Raw genomic sequence first — 22,139 nt, forward strand, 5'->3', positions numbered from 1 at the left:
GAAATGGAAATCAAAACCATAATGAAATATCAACTCACATTTGTGAGAATGACTGTTACCAAAAAGACAAGCAATAAAAATAAATGTTGGTGAGGATGTGGAGAAAAGAGAATCCTTGTGCATTACTGGGGGAATGTAAATTAGTGCAACCAATACAGAAAACAATACTATGTTCCTTAAGAGATTAAAAGTAGAACTACCATATGATCCAGCAATTCCAATTCTGGGTACTTGTCTGAATATAACCAAAACACTAATTCAAAAATGTTTATACCCCATGGACACTGTAGTATTATTTAAAATAGCCAAGTTATAGAAACAACCTAAGTTCCCATCAATAGATGAATGGGTAAAGAAAATTTGGTGTATATATACAAAGGAATATTTTTTGGCCATAAAAGGGAACAAAAATTGCCATTTGAATTAACATGGATGAACTTTGAGGTCATTGTGCTAAGTGAATAAGTCAGACAGAGGAAGACAAATACCATGTGATCTCTCTTATATGTAGAATCTAAACAATCAAACACCAAGCTTCCACAACTAATGAATCGTTGAACACTATCATCAAAAACTAATGATGTACAATATGCTGGCTAATTGAACATAATAAATAAATAAAATCTTAAAAAAAGTTTATTATGAATAAAAAAATTTTTAAGGAATTCTTTATATAGTTTGGAAACTCATCCTTTGTCAGTTATAGGTGTTGCAAATGTCTTCTTTGTCTTGGGTGGTGTTTTGGTATCTTTTCATAAACAAAGGTTCTCAATCCTGATGTTAATTTAATTAATAATATTTTCCTTTTTACCTTCATATTTTCCTGCCTTAAAACCTTACCTAACCTTCAGGTGACTGTGTACTGAGCAGTACTAGATTTTACATACATAGCAGAATGGATGGAGCTTAAACACATAGTACTTAGTATTTTTCAAGAGAAGTGGGAACACATAAGGCATACTGGGTTTCACTTTGAATCTAAAATGTGCTTAACACTGGTTCAAGATTTTCTAAGTCTCTAAAGGAGAGAAGTGCTGCCAATTACATTGTGCCACTCCACCTACTGTGAAATGCATTCCAGTTTAGAGGATGTTAAAATACCAGAAGGCTATGCTTTAGAGAATCAACAAATGGGATAGCACATAATGCCTCTAGTGGAAATTAAAAGGCAGGCACAAAAGTATGTATTTTTGCAGGAACATATCCAAATTAAAGATACACATAAAATATTTAAATCGTTTCCTTGGGGTGGTAACAAAGAGAGTGGGAGTGGGCTACGGAGAATAGAAAAATACATGCAAACAGCCCCGTGTGCACGCGTGTAGGCACACACGGAAGCCTTGCAGACAGAAAACTTCACCTAAATCTCCAGTGTATATCCACGGACCTCAGGCCTCTTTCTGATAAACATGCTTAGGGTACGTTTCCTCCTTTTCACCTGCACATGTTTACTGTTGTCATTTACTTTTCAACAAATGATGCTGGGGACAATTCTTGCATGCGGGGGCTCCTGGAAGACATGGTCCTGGGCTTTCACCATTCAGTTCCTGGGAATCAGGACCACTACTGCCATAGCCTCCTGGAACGAGGAGATGTTGGGGACAACACTGTGATCCCTGGCCAGTGACGGGTTGTGAATCCCAAACGGGCTGGAGATTATTAACAGGAAGTAGAATCAGGGTATGGAGGGTAGCTGTACTTGGGGTGAGCATAGCATAATGTGCAAACTGGTCAGATCACTAAGTTATACACATGAAACTAATGCAACACTGTGTGTCAACGGTACTTAAATAAAAAGAAAAGAAAAAGGTAGAGTCAGAACAGCCATTGAAGAGAACATTTTTCTTGAATTTTCTCTCAGAGTAGCCACAAAAAAGAAGGGATCTGTCTATTCCAAGGGTTTCAAGAAAAGGATTTCCCTAGCCATATTTAAACAAATAAATCAGGAGCTTAGTTTTCAAATCTTGGTTAATAAAGGACCAGAGAACCTCCTACATCCGTTCCATTTGATAATCACCTCCCCTTGATAACACAGTACATACCTTTTGTGTCTTTCAGAAATTAAAACCTTTATTTGTGCAGTCTAAAACAAACTTGGTAACAGGTTCTACATCTTCTGGAAGTGATCATACGCCTTTGGTAGGTAGATTATTTTTTCGCTATTGAACATTCAATTGGTTGCTACTCTCCATCCTCAGTAATGAAACTTCTTGCTTTGCCTGCAGATGGACAAAGACATGGATGTAGTCAGTGACCAGATATTTTTTTCCCCTTTATCAAAAGGTAAGGATCTTTATTGTTGGAAGAAATGGTTCACACACAGAATGGGTGCTTGGTCTAGATTGACAGCTCCTTCTTTTTGTTATCCTGAGGCATTTGGAATTCTGGATGAATGCATGGCTTTTTTTTTTTTTCAGCCAGTTTATAAAACCAATACACAGATATGCTGAATCCAAGAACGTTAATATGCATTTCTGAATATGGGTCGTGGCTAATTGAAAGGCTAGACTGCTTCAGCAGAGAGAAACCTTTCTTCTGGGTTTCCATGCAACAGAAAAGCTTTTTCTGCACTGCTTACATTATAGGTAGTATTTTTCTGGAAACTTTTAAAGGTATCAACAGTTAAATAAGTGTAGAGAAATAAGATTAGATCTGTTGAGTTGTTGGAAATTCTAACCTAGGCAGTAAGTGATTTCTAAAACACTGTAATGTATTAGGAGAAGAGAGACTCTTATGATTTATCATCAAAATCTAGATGGTTGGGGCCCCTGGGTGGCTCAGTGGGTTAAAGCCTCTGCCTTCAGCTCAGGTCATGATCTCAGGGTCCTGGGATCTAGCCCTGCATTGGGCTCTCTACTCGGCGGGGAGCCTGCTTCCCCCCCGCCCCGCCAGCCTCTCTGCCTACTTGTGATCTCTGTCTGTCAAATAAATAAATAAAACCTTTAAAAAATATATCTAGAGGTTGAATTTGGAACCTATGGTTGGGCTGACATTTTAATGAGAGAGTTTAATTAGCAGCAGCATTCCATACTCCAAAAGATTCAGTGGAGGGTTTTGCATCCAGAATTGATTTTCCATAGCCGAGCAAACCATTTTCAAAGGTCCAAACTAGGACAGATGAAACTTGATGGTCACCTGAGGTACAGCCCCCCCCACCCCGGCCGCCAAAACAAGCGTCACTCCCTTTCCTCCGCCCTGAAAATGCCAAAAATGGTTATTTCTACCCTGTCTACTGAAAATCCTATAGTTCATTAGTCTGCTCCTTCCCCTTACGAAATAAAAGCAAATGTAAATGCTTTTTCATGATCCATAATCTTGCAGTCCCCACAAAGCCCTATCTGGGGGGCTTTGTTAATCTGTTAATGTTAATCTGCTTTGTAGAGGAGATGTCTGTGACGGTGGTCACACCCAACGCCTCTGGGCAAAACCCTGAAATTTCTTTTACTAAATCTCTAATACAACTTCAACACACCATGTTGTTCCCTAGAAAGGTAGTGTCCGGTGGGGGGCGGGGGGGGGGGGGCGGTGTTGCAAGGGAATAATCCAGTGAACAAAAGTTTCTGGTTAAGTCGATTTTAGTTCATTCAAAATTCACTAGGAATAAATTTTCTGTTTTTAATGAAGAGAAATGAATACACGAATGCCAGGAGGAAAACAGAATTACACATGTGCTAATTTGGGGAGTAAGGGAATCTTATGAACCCATGGGTTATGGCTACTGGATGGGTTACACACTAGACATTCAAAGGCCAAATCATCTTCATGAAACAAGTCACCCCAACTTTCTTAGATACCTCACATGCTTGAGTACCCCCTTGTGGCCCCTAGGAAATAGTGTAATTTATTATTAGTATTTTCAAGCACTAATTCATAAATACATTATTAAAGAGGCATTTGGCCACAAAGTTAGTGTGTACCTGATTTATAGACAAATATCTATTCTTTCTGTAGCACGGGGGATTACTATGATCACTTTGGTGATGGACCCCAAATCGAACTCTTTAAAGTCACCATTGTTTTCGGTTCCATTTTTTAGGATATGTAAATAGAACATTAATATTTTAAGTACTTACTGAATAGTCTCTCTGCTAACAGGATCCTTAGTGTTGTCTCAAAGAATATAAGAGAGGTTGTTCTCTCTCTCACACTACGAGATTCTTCTACAACTCACATTTAGTGAGAGAGAGAACATTTAGTGGATGTAGGCACTACTGTAAATGTCTTCCATGTTTTAGCCTTAATCGTCACAAAACCCATGGGGGTTGGCACTCTTGTTTTCGCCCGGTCTGCGGAGGAGACAGTTGGATGCAGAGAGGGTTAGTGGGCTACGAGGGTAAAACCACAAACGGGTGACACAGCAGAGTTCAAGCCCAGACAGTGTGGCCCCAGAGCCCTGGCCGGTCACCACTGGATTATGTTGGCTTGCCCCCAAGACTCATGCATGGCATATCGCCCCATTCTCAACCACACGCAAGGGGAAAATACAGGACATAACAGAGAGGTCGTGGAGACTGGCAGACTTCGTTTCCCATCCCAGCTCTACCCACATACTGATATTATTTCAAGTCCGTCCGCTGGGGAAATGGAGATGGTGATCCCACCTCGTAGCTTTGTGAGGAGGATTACGTGAGATGTATGTTATGTGCCTAGCTAACCCCTATTTCCTCTGAGCTATTGATCCTATTACCCCCAAGTCCCCCCAGTAAAGCCCGCAGACCTACCTTTTAGCCCACACCACACAAGGGCCATAATGTCCTCAGCAGTAGGAGGGTCTAGTGATTTAAAAGAACGGGTCTCTCCTCTGCTTCTTCAGTAATTATTTTTCTCCCAACGTATGTAGAAGAATAAATTGATCATTCTTATCAAAATATGCAATAGGTATTTTGAAAACAGTGAAATAAAAGGTAAAATAGAGTCTTCAAACAATGTCCTATCAGGGGATACATCTTTTCTAAGCAGATTAAAAATGACTTTGTTATTTCAAGCTTGAATCCAAAAATTTCAAAAGAGAACAACAAGGAGTCACTCATGCAATGTGGAAAAAGAGATAAATAGCTAAAAAGAGAGAGAGAGAGATAAAAATATCCTTGTTAATATAAGGGAATAAAAAATGAGGTATGGTACTATCTGCAAAATTTCAAAGCAGTTTTGACACAGTAGTAATGATCCCAAGAGAGCCCAGGTAACATTATTAATTTGTTTGCTACTTAACTGTGATAAAATTTGGGATCTGAGCTGCCCATTGTGTGCGGGGCACTGACACGGATTTTATGTACTCAAGAAGACCTTTCTCACAGTCCAGTAATTAGGTGCTATTGACATTGTAATCTTTGGAAATGCTCTTAATGAGCCGCAAAGACAGAAACCTCATAGATAAAACCTCAAAGTAACACTGACCCTTTAAGTAGCTTGTCAGTAAGAGAAAGCTCAAACATAAGTATCTGAAGAGCAGGAGAAACCCAAATTTAAACCTAGATTACATTGTTTTGTTCATTCTCTGAGCTGTTGGGGGAAGACACATCGAACAGGTGATTTGTAAAGGCTTTTAAAAGTAGTGGAACAATCGGAACATATTTGAAATAAGTCCAAAACCTTTCTTTGCACCCTTTGAAGCTCTGGACTTGAAAAGTAATTGTTTTCTACATGTGTTTTCCACCAACTTGTAAACATAAGTATTAAGAGTGGAGTTCAGTGGCCCCTGTTTCTAACACAAAAATAATTTTAAAAATCACATAAGAAATTGGAACTTAGATAAAAGATAAAATGCAGAAGAAATCTCAGGCATAGGGTTAGCATCATTTTATATATCATTTCTAGATTTTTACTGTAATTAATGTAATTTAGTGATGTTTTCAAATTCATATTCAAATGTGTATTTTATAATATTATCACATATACTGCATATATGCATAAATGATAACATCATTTAGCATGTAATTGATCACTATTAAAAATGTTAGAAGAAAGAACTAATCCATAAATATGAGTTAAGTACCAGGAGTAAGCTGATTTACTAAACATAATACATTAAGGAGTCTGTAAGTGTTGATAATATCACTGGTCCCAATTTCTCTACGATTTCCCTATTGTCATCAATTACCTATTATTCAAATGGTGTATCTCTAAGTTACTATATGGCATCCTTGTCTTTGAGATTTGGGCTGATTCTCAACTACCTATCCTTAGGAAATTTTCTTGCTCTTTCTACCTATATTCTAGAGATATTTTCTCCTCAAGCCATGAGATTTAGGATATTCGATGGTAATGAAAGCCTAGGGTATCAGCAGCGCATCCCTTAAAACACCTTTCCAAATACCGTGAATTCTCAGTAACATAGAAAAGAGTCAAGATGACCAATTGGGTTAGAAAATTAATCACAAAAATCAGAGGTTCTCTATCTAACTGAGGCTCTTTCTGTTGGTCAGAGAGGATGGAAAAATGTGAAAAAGGAAAATGAAAAGTAATCTATCATTTGAACACACAGTATTAGTCTCTTCAGAGACTTGTTTCAACAAGTAAGCAGGCAAATTGAATTTGTAAGATCATAAAAATGGAGCCGAAAAGAGGGTTAAGACATATACATATTTTAAAAAGTACTTTCTTAATTTGATATCAGGACTGTCTTGTATTAATTTGGTCTAGTGATACTTTTAAGTATTTGTGGGCAATGTTTCATTTAATAAATGCCACTAAACACATTCCTAATTGTGCCCCAGATGGTACTGAGAGCTCCTTAAAGCGTAAAGCAGGAGACAAGACCAGTTTCTAGTATCCATTGTTATTCACTTGTTGGACCACGGGAGGAGGCCAGCAGTCTCTCAGGAACCCCTGTCCACTAATTTCATCCCACACCTTAGTTGCCCGGTTGCTGCCCTGTTAGTTAAGGGGTCTTATAAATCATATAAGCCATTATGGTGATAACGAAATACTGAGAAAGGGTTTCATTAGTGCAGAGACGGTGGGTATTAATTTTTAAATTTAGGAATGGTTCTGTTACAGAAATCACAAAATGTTACAACTTATTGTGAATAGATTCATGCAAATTTGTGGCCATATCACATGCACCCTTACTGAGCTAGAAATGACACATTTGAGTGAGAAAGGTACCACACGAATATTACTTTCAACTGGAGGAACCCCAAGTTTGGAAACTGAGGGAATAAATAAGATTAAAAAGGCGGGTATTTGCATCAGTGTATAGACATATCAGTGGAGAGGCGCTGTTGGTTGAGCATCTGTCTTCCGAAAGGGGAGTTGATCCCAGGGTCCTGGGATCAAGCCCCATATAGGGCTCCCTGCTCAACAGGGAGTCTGCTTCTCCCTCTCCCGCAGCCCCTCCCCCTGGCTCGTCAGTGCTCTGTCAATGCTGGCTGTCTCTCTCAAATTAATAAATAAAATCTTAAAAAGAAAAGAAAAGAAATAGCAGTGGACTCCAGTCCTCAGCTAATTACGTTCCTAGCTAGGACGACTACTTTCATGTAGTTTTCTCATCTTAAAAGAAACAAGCACATAGAAAAAAGTAGGTCATAGGGAGAAGAGTGTTGTCTGCTATTAATTTCCATACAATGTAAGCGAGAGGTGAGCAAAAAAATGATAAAATAATTTTATTATTTTTGTTTCCCTATCAGTAAGAACTAATTGAGGAAAGCCTTAATTTCTTCATAGACATATCTAATGTAGAAACTATTTTAAGTTTTACTTTATAATATTTCAAATATTACAGATATAGAAAACATAAAATTGCATTACACCTGGCTCTGTTAGATTTTGCCATGCTTGATTCATAAAAGAAATAAAACAATGAAGATTGAGTTGAAGCTCCCTGGTAAATATTCCCCTCCCTCCTTCCCTTCCCAGATATAACCACTGCCCTGATTTTGTAAATTTTATATTTCTGCATGCACGTATGCGTGCGCGTGCACGCACGTGCGCACACACACACACACACACACACATAATGTCATTTGGCATGTTTTCAAGGATTATATAAATGATAGTAGAATGTATAGATTCTTTTTTCCTCATGAATGTTAGGTTTTTAAAATCTAATTACAGTACTTCGCTATATCTTGAGTTCATTTATTTTACCTTTTTTAATATATTCCATTGTATGCTATCCTACAATATATTCGTTCTTCTACAGATGGGAATTTAGAAGATTTTCAACTTGTTGCCATTGAAAACATCACTGCTATAAACATCCCTGTACATTTTCATAGTCATAAGGGGGAGAGTTTCACTCAAGTAAATTCCTAGAAATGGAATTGCTGAATTGAAGCGTATATGCCTCTCTAACTTTACTAGATGCTGTCAAACTCTGCTACTAAGCAGTTATGTTAATTTCGATCCCTACAAATAGTTTATGGGTTTGCATTGTCTCATATTCTTACTAACACTTGAGGTTCCCATACTTTTTAATTTTTGCTGATCTAATGGGTGTGAAGTTATCTCCCATTTTTTAATTTGAAATTCCCTGATAACCACTGAGAATAATTTTTTTTGTGTGTATTGACCATTTTGGCTTCCTCTTCTGTGAATTGCTTGTTTTTAGTGGTTAACCATTTTTATATTATTTCATGGTTTTTCCTTTTTTGGTTGATTAGTAGGAGTCTTTATAAATTCAGAATATTAGCCCTTTGTCAGTTACATGTTTCACAAATATCTTGTCACTGTCTGTAGCACGTCTTTCAACTTTGTTTTTGATGTCTATTGTTGAACCAAAGTTTTTTAAGTTTTACTTAGTTTTATTTTTTAGTCTTTTAATTTATGAATTGTTCTTTATTATCTATTTTTTAAAATTTTTCTTACTCTCAATTTATAAAGCTAACCCTACATTGTCTTCTAAAAATATTACAAATTTTTTCATGTGTCTGTTATCCATTTGTATGTCTTCTTCAGAGAAGTGTCTGTTCATGTCTTCTGCCCATTTGTTTTCTGTAGGGGTATTGACCCCGAAGATACAGATGTAGTGAAAAGAAGGGCCCTATGTAGCCCAGTGTTGATAGGAGCAATGTCCACAATACCCAAACTGTGGAAGGAGCCAAGATGCCCTTTAAGAGACAAATGGATCAAGAAGATGTCCATATATACAATGAAATATTACTCAGCCAGGGTGCCTGGGAGGCTCAGTTGTTAAGCGTCTGTTTTGGCTCAGGTCATGATCCCAGGGTCCTGTGTTCAAGCCCCACATTGGGCTCCCTGCTCGGTGGGAAGCCTGCTTCTCCCTCTTCCACTCCCCTTGCTGTATTTGCTGTGTTCCCTCTTGCTGTGTCTTTTTCTGTCAAATAAATAAAATCTTTTTAAAAAATATTACTTCGCCATCAGAAAGGATAAGTACCCAAAATTTGTATCAACATGGGTGGAACTGGAGGAGATTATGCTGAATGAAATAAGTCAGAGAAATACAATTATCATATGGTTTCACTTATTTGTGGAACTTAAGGAATAGCATGGAGGACATTAAGAGAAGGAAGGAGAAAATGAAAGGGGGGAATCATAGGGGAAGATGAACCATGAGGGATTATGGACTCCAGGAATCAAACTGAGGGTTTTAGAGGGGAAGGGTGGGGGGATGGGTGAGCCTGGTGATAGGTAGTAAGAAGGGCACGTATTGCATGGAGCACAAACAATGAATCATGGAACACTACATCAAAAACTAATGATGTGTGGTGGCTAACATAGTATAATAAAAAGAAAGTATAAAAAATAAAATAAAAATATTACCAATTTGATTTTTATACATGGGTGCTTCAAAGCAGCAGAATTTTTTTGTAGAATGATTTTGGAGCCCAGCTTTTTTGTTGCAACAGAATAGCAGATTACCCTATCACCACCATCTGCCTCCCTAACCTTGTGATTTGGAATGCTGCATCTAAATGTTTATCACTGTTGAGTATGGGATTCTCTATTTTCATCTTGTTTCCAACAAATTTGCTGAACTCTACTGATCCTAATAGTTTGTCTGAAAGTCTCATCACTTAGATAATCACATCATCTATAATTTTAAAAACTTCTGTCTTCTAATCTATATACCACTTATTTTTTCTTTTCTTATTACACTGGCTAGGATTGTCACTATGATATTGAATAGAGCAGTCGGTGGTACTCTCCTCTTGTTTCTTGCTTCATAGGACAAATTCTGAAGTGTCACTATTACAATACCATTAACTATATTCTCAGTGCTGTACTTTTTATCTCTGTGTCTTACTCTTTCCATAACTGGAAGCCTGGTTCTCTCACTTCCCTTTACTCATTTTGTCCATTTCCCCACCTCCCTCCCTTCTGGCAACCATTAGTTTTGTTCTCTGTATTTATAGGTATGATTTGCTTTTTGTCTGTTTCTTCCTTAATTTGGTTTTCAGATTCCACATGTAAGTGAAATCATATTATTTATCTTTCTCTGTCTGCCTTATTTCGCTTAGCAAAACGCCTTCTAGCTCCATCCATGTTGTCACAAATGGAAAGATCTCATTCTTTTTTATGATTGAGTGATATTCCAGCATATATATATACCACATTTTTAAAAATATTTTATTTATTTATCTGACAGAGAGACAGCGAGAGAAGGAGCACAAGCAGAGGCAGTGGGAGAGGGAGAAGCAGGCTTCCCATGAACAGGGAGCCTGATACTAGGGCTCAGTCCCTGGACTCCAGGATCATGGCCTGAGCCCAAGGCAGGCGCTTAATGACTGAGCCACCCAGGTGCCCCTGTATACCACACCTTTATTCATTCACCTATCAATAGACACTTGGGTTGCTTCCATATCTTGGGTCTTATAAATAATGCTGCAATAAATGGGTGCATGTATCTTTTTTAATTAGTCTTTTCATTTTCTTTAATAAGAGACCTGGTAGTGGATTTACTAGATCATATGGTAGTTTTATTTTTAATATTCTGAGGAACCAACAATTTCTGCCAACTGCGCACAAGGTTCCTTTTTCTACACATCCTCACTAATATTTATTTCTAGTCATTTTGATTTTAGCCATACTGACATGTGTGAGATGATATCTCACTGTGCTTTTGATTTGCATTGCCCTGAAGATTAGTGATGTTGAATGTATTTTCATGCGTCAGTTGGCCATTTGTATGTCTTCTTTGGAAAAATGTGTATTCAGGTTCTTTGCCTATTTTTAATCAGATTTTTTTTTAGTGTTGTATTATATAAGTGCTTTATGTATTTTGGATATTAACCCCTAATTGGATATATCATTTGCCAGTATCTTCTCCCATTCAGTAGGTTGCCTTTGTTTTCATTGCTAGTTTCCCTTGCTGTGCAAAAGATTTTATATTTGGTATAGTCCCAAAAGTTTATTTTTGCTCTGGTTTCCCTTGCCTTAGGAGACATATCTGGAAAAATATTTCTGTGGTTGATGTCCAAAAAATTATAAGCTCCATTTCTTTTATTTTAGTGTGTATATTTATGTATATGTGTATATTTTTGTGTATGTATGTTAAAAATTATTTCAGTAATTTCTTTAGTGAAGCCCTATTGGTGGTAAATTCTGTTTTCCTAAATTTTTACCTCACTCTTGATGATAGTTGAGAGAGTTATGAAATTCTAAGTTGACAATTATTTTTTCCTTCACATTTTGTTATTTATACCATTGCCTTTGAATCTCTACTCAGGGTTACGTGAAGTCTGTTTTCAATTTGTCAGTCATTTGTGATCATTTTATGTTTTCTTCCTGGCAGCATCTATTTATTTATTTTTAAAGATTTTATTTATTTATTTGACAGTGAGAGAGAGAGAGCACAATCAGGGGGAGCAGCAGTCAGAAGGAGGGGGAGAAGCAGGTTTCCCATGGTGCAGGGAGCCCGACACGGGTTTCCATCCCAGGACCCCGGGATCCTGACCTGAGTTGAAGGCAGACGCTTAACCAGCTGAGTCAATCGGGTGTCCTTATTTATTTACTTTTAAGGATTTATTTATTTATTTATTTTAGTGAGAGAAAGAGAGAGTGGGGAAGGGGCAAAGGAGAGGGAGAGAAGCTGAAGCGTACTCTGCACTGACTGCAGAGCCTGACGTGGGGCTCGATCTTACAACGCTGAGATCATGACCTGAGCTGATACCAAGAGTTGGATGCTTAACTGACTGCGTCATCCAGGTGCCCTTTTTATGGTGGCTTTTAAAGTTTAGTCTTTATATTTGATGGTCTGTAGTTTTATTACAGTACACTGAATGGTGTATTTATTTATTTTTCCCTCTTTTTTTTAAATTAACATATAAATGTATTACTTGTTTCAGGGATACGGGTCTGTGACTTGTCAGTCTTATATAATTTCCAGTGCTCACCACAACATATACCCTTCCCATCACCCCGTTACCCCATCCCCCCAACTCTCTCCCCTCCAGCAGCCCTCAGTTTGTTTCCCATGGTTGAGTCTCTCTTATGGTTTGTCTCCCTCTCTGGTTTCCTCTTGTTTCATTTTTTTCCCCTCTTCCTCTGTGATCCTCTGCCATGTTTCTTAAATTCCACATATCAGTGAGATTGTATGATAATTGTCTTTCTCTGACTGACTTACTTCGCTTCACATAATACCCTCTAGTTCCAACTACGTCGTTGCAAATGGCTTACCGGTATTCAGAGTACAATCTGGACCTGATGGTTTGTATCTTTCTTTACGTCTAGACATTTCTCAGCTACTATCTTTTCATATATTGTTTATACAACCTTCTCTACATTATTTTCTTTGAAAGCACCTATCTCTTCTTTATGGATCTAATCTAAACTAACTAACTTTCTAATTTTTATATTTATTTCTCTATTGTGCATATGAATGGATTCCTTAGTACTACCCTTATAATTTGCTAATTTTCTCTTCAAGTTTTGTGCCCAATTTGTCCCATGTTTTAGTGTCTCATTTTCATGACTTTTTAAATTGAGTCTTTTTCAGAGCCACTAGTTCTTATTTTATTCTGGCCTGTTTTGTGTCACAATGTGTTTTTTTATGTATACTATCAATTATTTCTTTGGTACACGCACATATTTCAATGTTTTGGTCAGACTATTTTTACCAACTAAAATTTACCTGGAGTGAATTCATGTTCTCATAGCTTATCTTGCTGTTGTCTTTACAAGCACTCTGCTCCTTTGTGTGTTTTGGAACTTTGGTTTTCAGACTTATTTTCTTTCTTCCTTTCTTTCTCTCCCTCCCTCCCTCTCTCTCTCTCTCTCTCTCTCTCTCAAATAAATAAATAAAAATAAAAGGAAGTAAACCCTATCCCCTCTTTCACCTATCCCCCCCTGATCTCCCCTCTGGTAACCATCAGTTTATTCTGTATATTTAAGAATCTGTTTCTTGGTTTGTCTTTTTCCCCCCTCCCTTTGCTCCTTTGTTTTCTTTCTTAAATATGAGGGGCATCTGGCTGGCTGAGAATATAGAGCCTGTGACTCTTGATCTCACATCATGAGTTTGGGCCCCACATTGGGTGGAGAGCTTACATTTAAAAACAAGTTAAAAAAAAAAAAAACAGGTTAAAAAAAAAAAAAAACTCCACATATGAGTGAGATCATATGCTATTTGTCTTTGACTTATTTCACTTAACATTTTACTCTCTAGCTCCAACCATGTTGTTGCAGATGGCAAGATTTCATTCTTTTGATGGCTCAGTAATATTCCGTTATACACGTACCACCTCTTCTTTATCCGTCCATCAGTCAGTGACACTTGGGCTGCTTCCACTGTTTGCCTATTGTAAATAATGCTGCGATAAACATAGGGGTGCCAGTATCCTTTTGAATTCATGCTTTTGTATTTCTGGGATAAACACACAATAGTGCAGTTACTGGTTCATATGGTAGTTCTATTTTTTAGCTTTTGAGGAAACTTTATACTATTTTCCACAGTGGCTGCACCCATCTGCATTTCCACCAAGAGAGTAGGAGAGAGTTCCCCTTTCTCCACATCCTTACCACCACCTGTTGTTTCTTGTGTTGTTAATTTTAGCCATTTTGACAGGTGTGAGGTGATATGTCATTGTAGTTTTGATTTACATTTCCCTGATAATCAGTTAAGTTGAACATCTTTTCATGTGTTTGTGGGACATCTGTAGTCTTTGGAGAAATGTCTGTTCATGTCTTCTGCCCATTTTTAATTTTTTTTTTTTTTTTTTTGTATGTTGAGTTGTATTAGGTCTTTATGTATTTTGGCTACTAACCCTTTATTAGATATGTCATTTGCAAATATCTTCCCCCATTCCTGAGGTTGCCTTTTAGTTTTCTTGATTGTTTCCTGTGCTGGGAAGAGACTTTTTATTTTGCTGTAGCCCCAGTAGTTTATTTTTGCTTGTGTTTCCTTTGCCTCAGGAGGCATATCGAGAAAGATGTTGCTATGTCCAATGTCACAGAAATTATTGCCTGAGCTCTTTTTTAGGATTTTTATGGTTTCAGGTCTCACATTTAGGTCTTTAATCCTATTTAAGCTTCTTCTTGTGTATGGTGAAAGAAAGTGGCCCAGTTCCATTCTTTTGCATGTGGCTATCCAGTTTTCCCAACACCATTTGTTGAAGAGTCTTTTTCCCACTGAATAGCATTTCCTGCTTTGTTGAAGATTAATTGATCATATAGCTGTGGATTTATTTCTGGGTTTCCTGTTCTGTTCCATTGATCTCTGTGTTTATTTTTTTGCCAGCATCATACAGTTTTAATTACTACCATTATGTAATATAACTTAAAAATCTGAAATTACGATACCTCCAGTTTTCTTTTTCTTTTTCAAGATTACTTTGGCCTTTTGATGTCTTTTGTGGTTCCCTGTAAATTTTAGAATTGTTTGGGAATACCTGGGTGGCTCAGTCAGTTAAGCGACTGCCTTCAGCTCAGGTCACAATCCCAGGGTCCTGGGATTGAGTCCCACATAGGGTTCCTTGCTCGCAGGGGAGTCCGCTTCTCCTTCTGACTGCCACTGCCTTTGCTGTGCTTGCTCATTCTCTCTGACAACTAACTAAATAAAAGGTTTAAAAAAGTTTAGAATTGTGAGTTCTAGTTCTGTGAAAAATCCTATTGGTATTTTGGTAGGAATTGCATTAAATCCCACTTTACGTTACTTTGTCATGCCAGCCGTAGGAAGCTAACACAGAAGGACAACTTAATAACTTCCATGTTGTCCACAATAAATAGACAGACAGTTACTATCCCAAATGAGTTCAGTGGCCTTATGTTTCCACTTTACTTTACGTGTTCTCCTATTAATTTTGACCATCAAGGAGACATTTCCCCTTGATGGATTAAAAAGTTACTTCTTCCAAGCTTCAAAGTACATCCTCGTATTAAGGAATCAAATATGAAAAGACCTGTGTATAAATTGTGTATCAATTCGCCTGACACTTTCCTGGCCGTCAGAAAGTGATCAAGGAATGTGTAATAGAAGTTTATTTTTTATTTTTTTTAAAGATTGTATTTATTTATTTGACAGAGAGAGATCACAAGTAGGCAGGGAGGCAGGCAGAGAGAGGAGGAAAGAGGCTCCCTGCTGAGCAGAGAGCCCAATGCGGAGCTCGATCCCAGGACCCTGGGATCATGACCTAAGCCGAAGGCAGAGGTTTTAACCCACTGAGCCACCCAGGTGCCCCAGGAATGTGTAATAGAAGTTAATCTGAAATTGACACCACTCAGACTTCTACTGTTATGAACTTCAGTTACTAACTCACAGAATCTCAATTTGTCCTCAGACTAAAGGATCCCATCAAGTCCCGGTGCCCTCTTCCTATAAACCTGTCCATACCTCCTTTTCTTACTGTTGCCTCTTCAAGCAAGTGCCTCTGGTCCTCTACCTCAACCATTATCTTCCAGAGAGCAATGAGAACCTGCTCTCTCCCCTTCTCTGTCTTTTTCTCTCCTTCTCCTCTCTCCTTCTCCAGGTCACTCCCCTTGTCTTCTGGCTTCATATATCACTGACACAGCTCTTACCCAGGTCCTCAGAATCATTCAAATGTGAAAATGGTTTCCACTTCTCTCACTTGACTGCACCCCCCCATGCACACACAGACAGCGTGTTGTTACTAATGAGCCTCCCAAAAGTCTTAAGATGTTCTCCTTTTGATCTCCAAGTCACCAACCTGTTCTCATTCTCCTCCTACTTCCCAGAACATCCTTCTCAGCCTCTCCTGGCTACCCAATTCTGCCCATGCTCTAAGTATTACGTGTTGGAGTCACTAAAGATTTTATTTTTGGTTTTTGTTTTGCCCACTTTGTTTTCCCCTGCTTAATCCTTCAGTAGATATCTAGGGTTTTCAAGATTAAATCAGGTTTTTCAGTTTAGCGTATAAGACCTTTTATAATAGCTGCCTCTCCCCTACTTGGGCTCTATAATCTAGTCATAACAAACGACTTGCTGTTCGCTCCTATTTCATGCTATTCCATGCCTCTGTGCCTTTATATATGCCTTCACCTAGGTGGCAGGTCGTTTGCCTGGTCTTGCTGCACTCATCCGCCATGGCTAGTTGGCCGTCGATGGCCTCATGCTGGCTTTCTGCTGGGGCAACAGGGTATCCAGATCTTGCATTTGTCATCACTGAACAAGCAAACCCAGTCTTGTGATCATGGCAGTCTCGGGTTCTCAAGAGCAGCAAAAGAGAGCCAGTTCCAGTGCACGGGGCTATTTAAGTCTCTGTTGGCACCATAGTTGCTCCTGTCCCACTAGTCAAAGCAAATGGGATGACAAAGACCAGAGTCAATGTCAGGGAACTGCAAAGGCCATGGCAAAGGCCATGGACACACAGGGAGCCATACTGCTTACCTTTCCGGTTTTCACATTCTCTTTGATGCTCCATTCATTAATCCACTGCACAGATGTTATGAACACCCACCATAAGCAAAGCCCTGGGCTAGACATTCAGAATGCAGAGTCTCCTTAGTATTTGGAATTTGTACTCTAAGACTGACATTTAAATACTAGGACATACAATAAAAGAAATACCAGGAGTTAAGGCGGCTAGGCTAGGTAGGCTGGGCCTGAGAACACCTCTCTGTGCTCCTTAGCACATCACAGAAATTGCTACCTCATTACTCAGAATTTTCTGTTTATAGCTTCCCCCCAGCAAAAGGTGAAGTAAGGCTTGGAGGAAGTTGATCAAAAGACACAAACTCTAGTTATGAGACAAAAAACCACTGGGGATGTAATGAACAGAATGACCGCGGTTAACACCACTGTGCCCTATATTTGAAAGCTCTTAAGAGAGTAGATCTTAAAAGTTCTCATCACAAGAAGAAGCCCTTTGAAAAAAAAAATCTCTACGAGGTGATGGATGTTAGCTAAATTTACCGCGGTACTCATTTTACAATATATCTAAGTCAAGTCCCTATGCCATCTACCATAAACTTACATGGGGCCAGCTATCAATTACAGCCCAAAAATTCTGGCGGGGGGAAGGATAAACCAAAGCCAAAATACAGACCCAAGACGTAAAATCTTTTTAGTGTGTAGATTTAAAAACTATCATTGAAGATTTACTAAATTTCCTTGGTAACCTATAAATTTAAGCAGGAAATTGTGTAAAAACAGCATTTCCACAAAAGACCAAACTCCAGAGGTGGGAGAGAAAAACAGTTAACATTTTCATCCTTAGGCCCCCAGCTGTGTTGCCCGTTTGTTGGAATAAATAGCTGTTTGGAACCTCAGATTCCTGCTTGTGCAAATTACATAGACCAAAAGTCCAAATGAAAACCACTTTAAAAAATAACTACCCAAAGCTGCCCTATTACATGTATTTATTTTTCTCTAGGATTAGGACAGATTGCGTGGGCAGCCTAGTCTTTCATAAAGAGGGGGGTGGGGAACAGAGTTGGGTCTTCATTTTCTCACAAAAGGCACAATGGCGAGCGCATCTGTGAACATTGCATAATTTGTTATGTTTTACAAAGAGGTGGGTTTTTGTTATATGCATACCAAAGCTATTTGGTACTGTTGCACCAATGATCTCTATTCAGGTCCAGAAAAGAAATTGGCCTCTGAAGAGTGAAAGGAGAGTAAATTTTTCTTTAAAAATTAGATACAGATTATCACTTCCAAATGCAGGAGGGAATTTTACAAGGAACGGTGCACTGATTAGCTTTCCAATGGACATCCAGTCCTTTATGAAACACATACTAGCGGTGGTCAACTGTGACCAATGTGGTTGATTACTCTCCAAAAGAGCTGAACTGAGATTACCCATCTAATCTAATTGAGAAATGTTGGGTGAACTTGAACTGTTTCATGGACATGAATGACCAGAGAATTTATTTGATAAGACATTAAAAGCTGTATATGGTAACTATCTCTTTGATGGTTTGATATAGTCATTCCTTTAGCTCATTTGCATGTCTTTCATATTTTTTGTGAGTTCTCTTCTGGTGATTACATGAGCGGCCTAAATGAGAAAGAGGAAGAAACGTTTCTGTGCAACATCATTATGAAAGAATTAGAAAGCTTACCTGGCGTCTTTATTTGGCTTTATGCTTTAAAAAGTGACTCCAGCTTTTAAGAACAGCAATTAAATTGTGGAAAACTTAATAAATCCATGGGTATCTCATGTGATATCCCTAAATGTTTCTTAAATATCGTCTCCTGATTGTATTCATTAAGATAAAAAAAAGATGTCAGGAAGCTGGCCTGTTATTTACCAACCTCCTTTGCATTTTGTTGTGCAAAACTGGGGCAGGGGGAATGACTGTTGGGGACATCGCAGTGAAACATTTATGGTAACTTTATTGACGTATGGCACACAGGTGGCATCAGATAATAAAATACTTTCTCTTCATATACCAGCTAAATTTAAGATAAATTTTGCTGTGTTCTCAATGACTTATGGTATAAGTTGGACATGCGCATTTTTTTTTACTGTATTTAAATAGTACATTTTAAAAACTCCTCATGGCAACTCAAAGATAGAAACTCTGAGTATAAATTACAAAATCGCACTTCACGTTACTAGTGACTCTTTAAATGGAATTTTTCATTGAAACTTTGTCATTAAAATAAGAAGGCCTTTTGGCTGTGCCCATACAAGCATAAGAAATTGTATATGTTTGTGATACTGAATGACTCTTGCCCATATGCTGCACTGCAAAGCTACATGAATGAGGCATTTACCAAATCAGGCCCACCACATTAAACAGAAAAACAATCTTTATTCATGGTAACTTATCAGTTTCAATTAATCAACCTTAACAATGGAAATTCTGATGTGTTCAAGCAACTTGAAAGCAATAGGTCATCTCCAGGGCAGCCATGTTGTGTCTTTGTGCCCAAGGTTTCAAACAAAGCAACATCTCCAATAAATATACATACATATACATACATACATGTGCATATATATACATACCAATGGGTGTCTACAGCTATGCCGCGTTATGCCGATAAGCATGCTTGTGTATTGCCTATGATTTTTATCATAGTAAACGTCATTGTTTTCCTTCAAAGTATGACTTTTTTGAGCTCTGCAAGTTTAAACAAAAGGAAAGAAATTTCCATTGGATGACCATCCTTTCAGTTTCTGTGCTGCTATGTGAATAGCATTGTGCAAACCATTCCAATGGTTTTGAAAAGGGGTAACCATTGGTTTGATTTGGTTACACGGTTTAGTAAAGAGCTCCCTCCCACCGCCTTAGGGTCTGTGAAAGGTCTGTGACCTGTTTAGAACTGCCAAGTGAAATGTCATGTCGCCCCTCCCAAATGGGAGTATCTGCATTCATTTGATCAGTATAAAAAATGATTGGGGATGGCGAGATCAGTGCTTTTGAATTGCAATTTATAGCAGTTTACAAAAATGCACATTGTTGGAAAAGAAAACATGGAAGTGTTTCTTTCTAAATTGCATTACCTGTGAAATGTCATTAGTCTTTTAAGGATATTTACATCCCTTTTTTTGATTATTTAGGAGACTTATTCCAACTGAAGAAAATCACAATTTTATTCCATTATGATTTTTAAACGTGTCTTTTGGTTTTGATGGCAGCATTTAAAGAAAACAGCGTTTCTGAGCTCTTAGGATAAATGCCATTCGTTGTCAGTTCCATTTATTAATTCTCCCTAGATAGTCTTTGCATTAGCGGAAGGTTCCTGATTACCTTTCCCAGGTTATAGAGGAGATCCGTTTGTTGGCAAATGTCTTGTCTGAGGATTTCCAATAGTGAGTCTGAAACTCTGGGCGTACTCACTCTACCAGGTGTCCATTACTCCTTCAATGGTATCCTAGGTAGATGTCTTTGCCAGATGAATAGTTTCTGAATTATGGCGCCCCTAGATTCATCTACACGTATGCCCAGTTTCAGCAAAGGAAATGTTATTTCTTTTCATTAAATGTGAAAAAAGAATATACGAACTTTAACCAAAAGGTTAAGGTAAGCTGTTCAAGTTCACAGAGGCTTACAGCAGCCACTTGAGTCTCTGGGGTGCAGAAAACACCTTCTATACATCCCTAGGAATCTTGAAAGTTCCATCTCTTCGCCTTAGGCGAGTGGGTGGAATTGGAGGTTATTTTGAAGAATTCTACTTTTCCTCCGAAAAGTTACCTTGGGAAAAGGGCCTCAGAATTTCCGCGGCTGATACTTGACTCAAAAAAAGAAAGGCCCTGTTTCAGAAAAGACTTGACCCAGATAGACTCCCTAGCACTCCACTTTGAACCTCCGAACCATTGAAAGGCGAGGTTGTCACGTTTTTATCTTTGTTCATGTTAAGCCCTGGAATGACAGCCCGTCTGTGTGTCCCCCTCTCCCACTGCCCCTGCTCTAAGTGTCCACATTGACACCTACCGGTGACCACAGGCTGCAATTCTTTGTTGCCTTGTCCACGCTCCCGGCTTTCACTGGGATTAGTTCGGGGGCCTTTGTTCCCCTTCAAAGCGGGAACATCACATCCCATGTTGTGGCTTTCCTGTCTCAGACCCCCAACGCTTTCCTCACAATTTACACACCAGGTAAATGTCCCTCCCTACGGAGCAGAGAGCCCAGCCCATGTTGGGGGAGGGAACCTCCCTTCTCCCCAACTTCAGAACCCCTCCCTGACAATAGGGTTTCCTTTCCTTCTCAGGCAGAGTTTCTATGTCCTAGGGAGGAAAGACTGAACATGCAAGTGGAAGTTTAAATCTTAGATCCTTGGGCCTTTTAAAATTCTCTTATAACTGCTCCTAATTCTAGAAAAGGGACCCTCAGCAGAAGGTCATTTACTGGCCTTGGTCACAGGGTCCTAAGACCATTTCCACAGTCTAGGGCAGCAGGAAAACCGTCTCAGAGGAAAACTTGGCTGACACAAGCTGTTTTGAAGGCCAGGGAGCATCTGACCGCCTGACCTCCCCTTCCCCCACCCCCCACCCCCACCTTCAGATCACTGAAGGGGCCCCCAGCTGGGGCCAGAGCTGGGAAGACCCACTATGCACCATGCAAAGAGCTCTGCCTGACGAATGGGAAGTGGTTTGTGTACAGCAAGTAAAACAAAATTCACATCTTTTCGTTTTGCCACATTTTTAGAGAGGTTGTCGGACACGCCAGAGGAAGAGCCTTTGGAGAAGCCCTTGATACCCCAGAACACCCCGGTGAACGATATGGACGCTGCTGAGTAAGGGGACCCGGCCCTGGGCTGCACCGAGCGGGACCACAGAGCTGGCCCTCCCGCTCCCAGCGGAAGGCCTGCTTCCCGGACACGTGATACTACCTCCCGGCGTTTCTAACCTCGCCATTCCGTCTCCCCCGAGAACGCAGACTCACTCGCGACGTGCGCCCACTCTGAGCACCTTTCCAAGCTCCTCAAGCTCCTTGCTCATGCTGGGTGAGCCAGCGTGACACACACGGACTCTGAGGGGCTGCAAATCCCCGGGGGCGCTTTCCTGGGCTCAGCAGTGTGCCCCAAAGCCTTAGGGTGGGGAGGGACAGACTTCGATTAAAAAGTGTGGGGCACTAAACTTCCACTCCTCTTCTTCTCCATCCAGTGTGTCTCTGTAACACAAAGGCAAACTGATTTGCTGCCTCCTGGCCCACCAACTCACCCCCATGAGGGGAAGCCTTAAGGCCTGCTCCAAGGGGATTTTAAAGTTCCTCTAGCGCGGTCCCCTCTTATTTTAGGTCGGTCCTGGGCTCTTAGCCTTCTCTTAAAAGCTGTAAACAATTCTCCAGGAAGTGGGAAACCCCTTGGAGTTCTGCTTCCCGGTAAGTATCAGGGC

At 39.3% G+C, this 22,139-nt stretch overlaps 1 protein-coding gene across 2 annotated transcripts in view; it reads left to right on the top strand.

Annotated features, from left to right (window-relative positions):
* Positions 1–21,589, top strand: part of CUNH10orf67 (chromosome unknown C10orf67 homolog) — a 145,966-nt gene extending 124,377 nt beyond the window's left edge. For both annotated transcript variants that reach the window (XM_032880822.1, XM_032880820.1), the window contains 3 exons: positions 2,059–2,139; positions 2,226–2,283; positions 21,451–21,589. In XM_032880822.1, the coding sequence (XP_032736713.1) occupies positions 2,059–2,139; positions 2,226–2,283; positions 21,451–21,542 (231 nt within the window). In that variant the 3' untranslated portion in view covers positions 21,543–21,589. The remainder of the gene's footprint in view (positions 1–2,058; positions 2,140–2,225; positions 2,284–21,450) is intronic.
* Positions 21,590–22,139: the final 550 nt, after the last annotated feature.

Source organism: Lontra canadensis, unplaced genomic scaffold (genome assembly GCF_010015895.1).
Source record: "Lontra canadensis isolate GAN:19392208 unplaced genomic scaffold, GSC_riverotter_1.0 scaffold72, whole genome shotgun sequence".
Taxonomy (NCBI): domain Eukaryota; kingdom Metazoa; phylum Chordata; class Mammalia; order Carnivora; family Mustelidae; genus Lontra; species Lontra canadensis.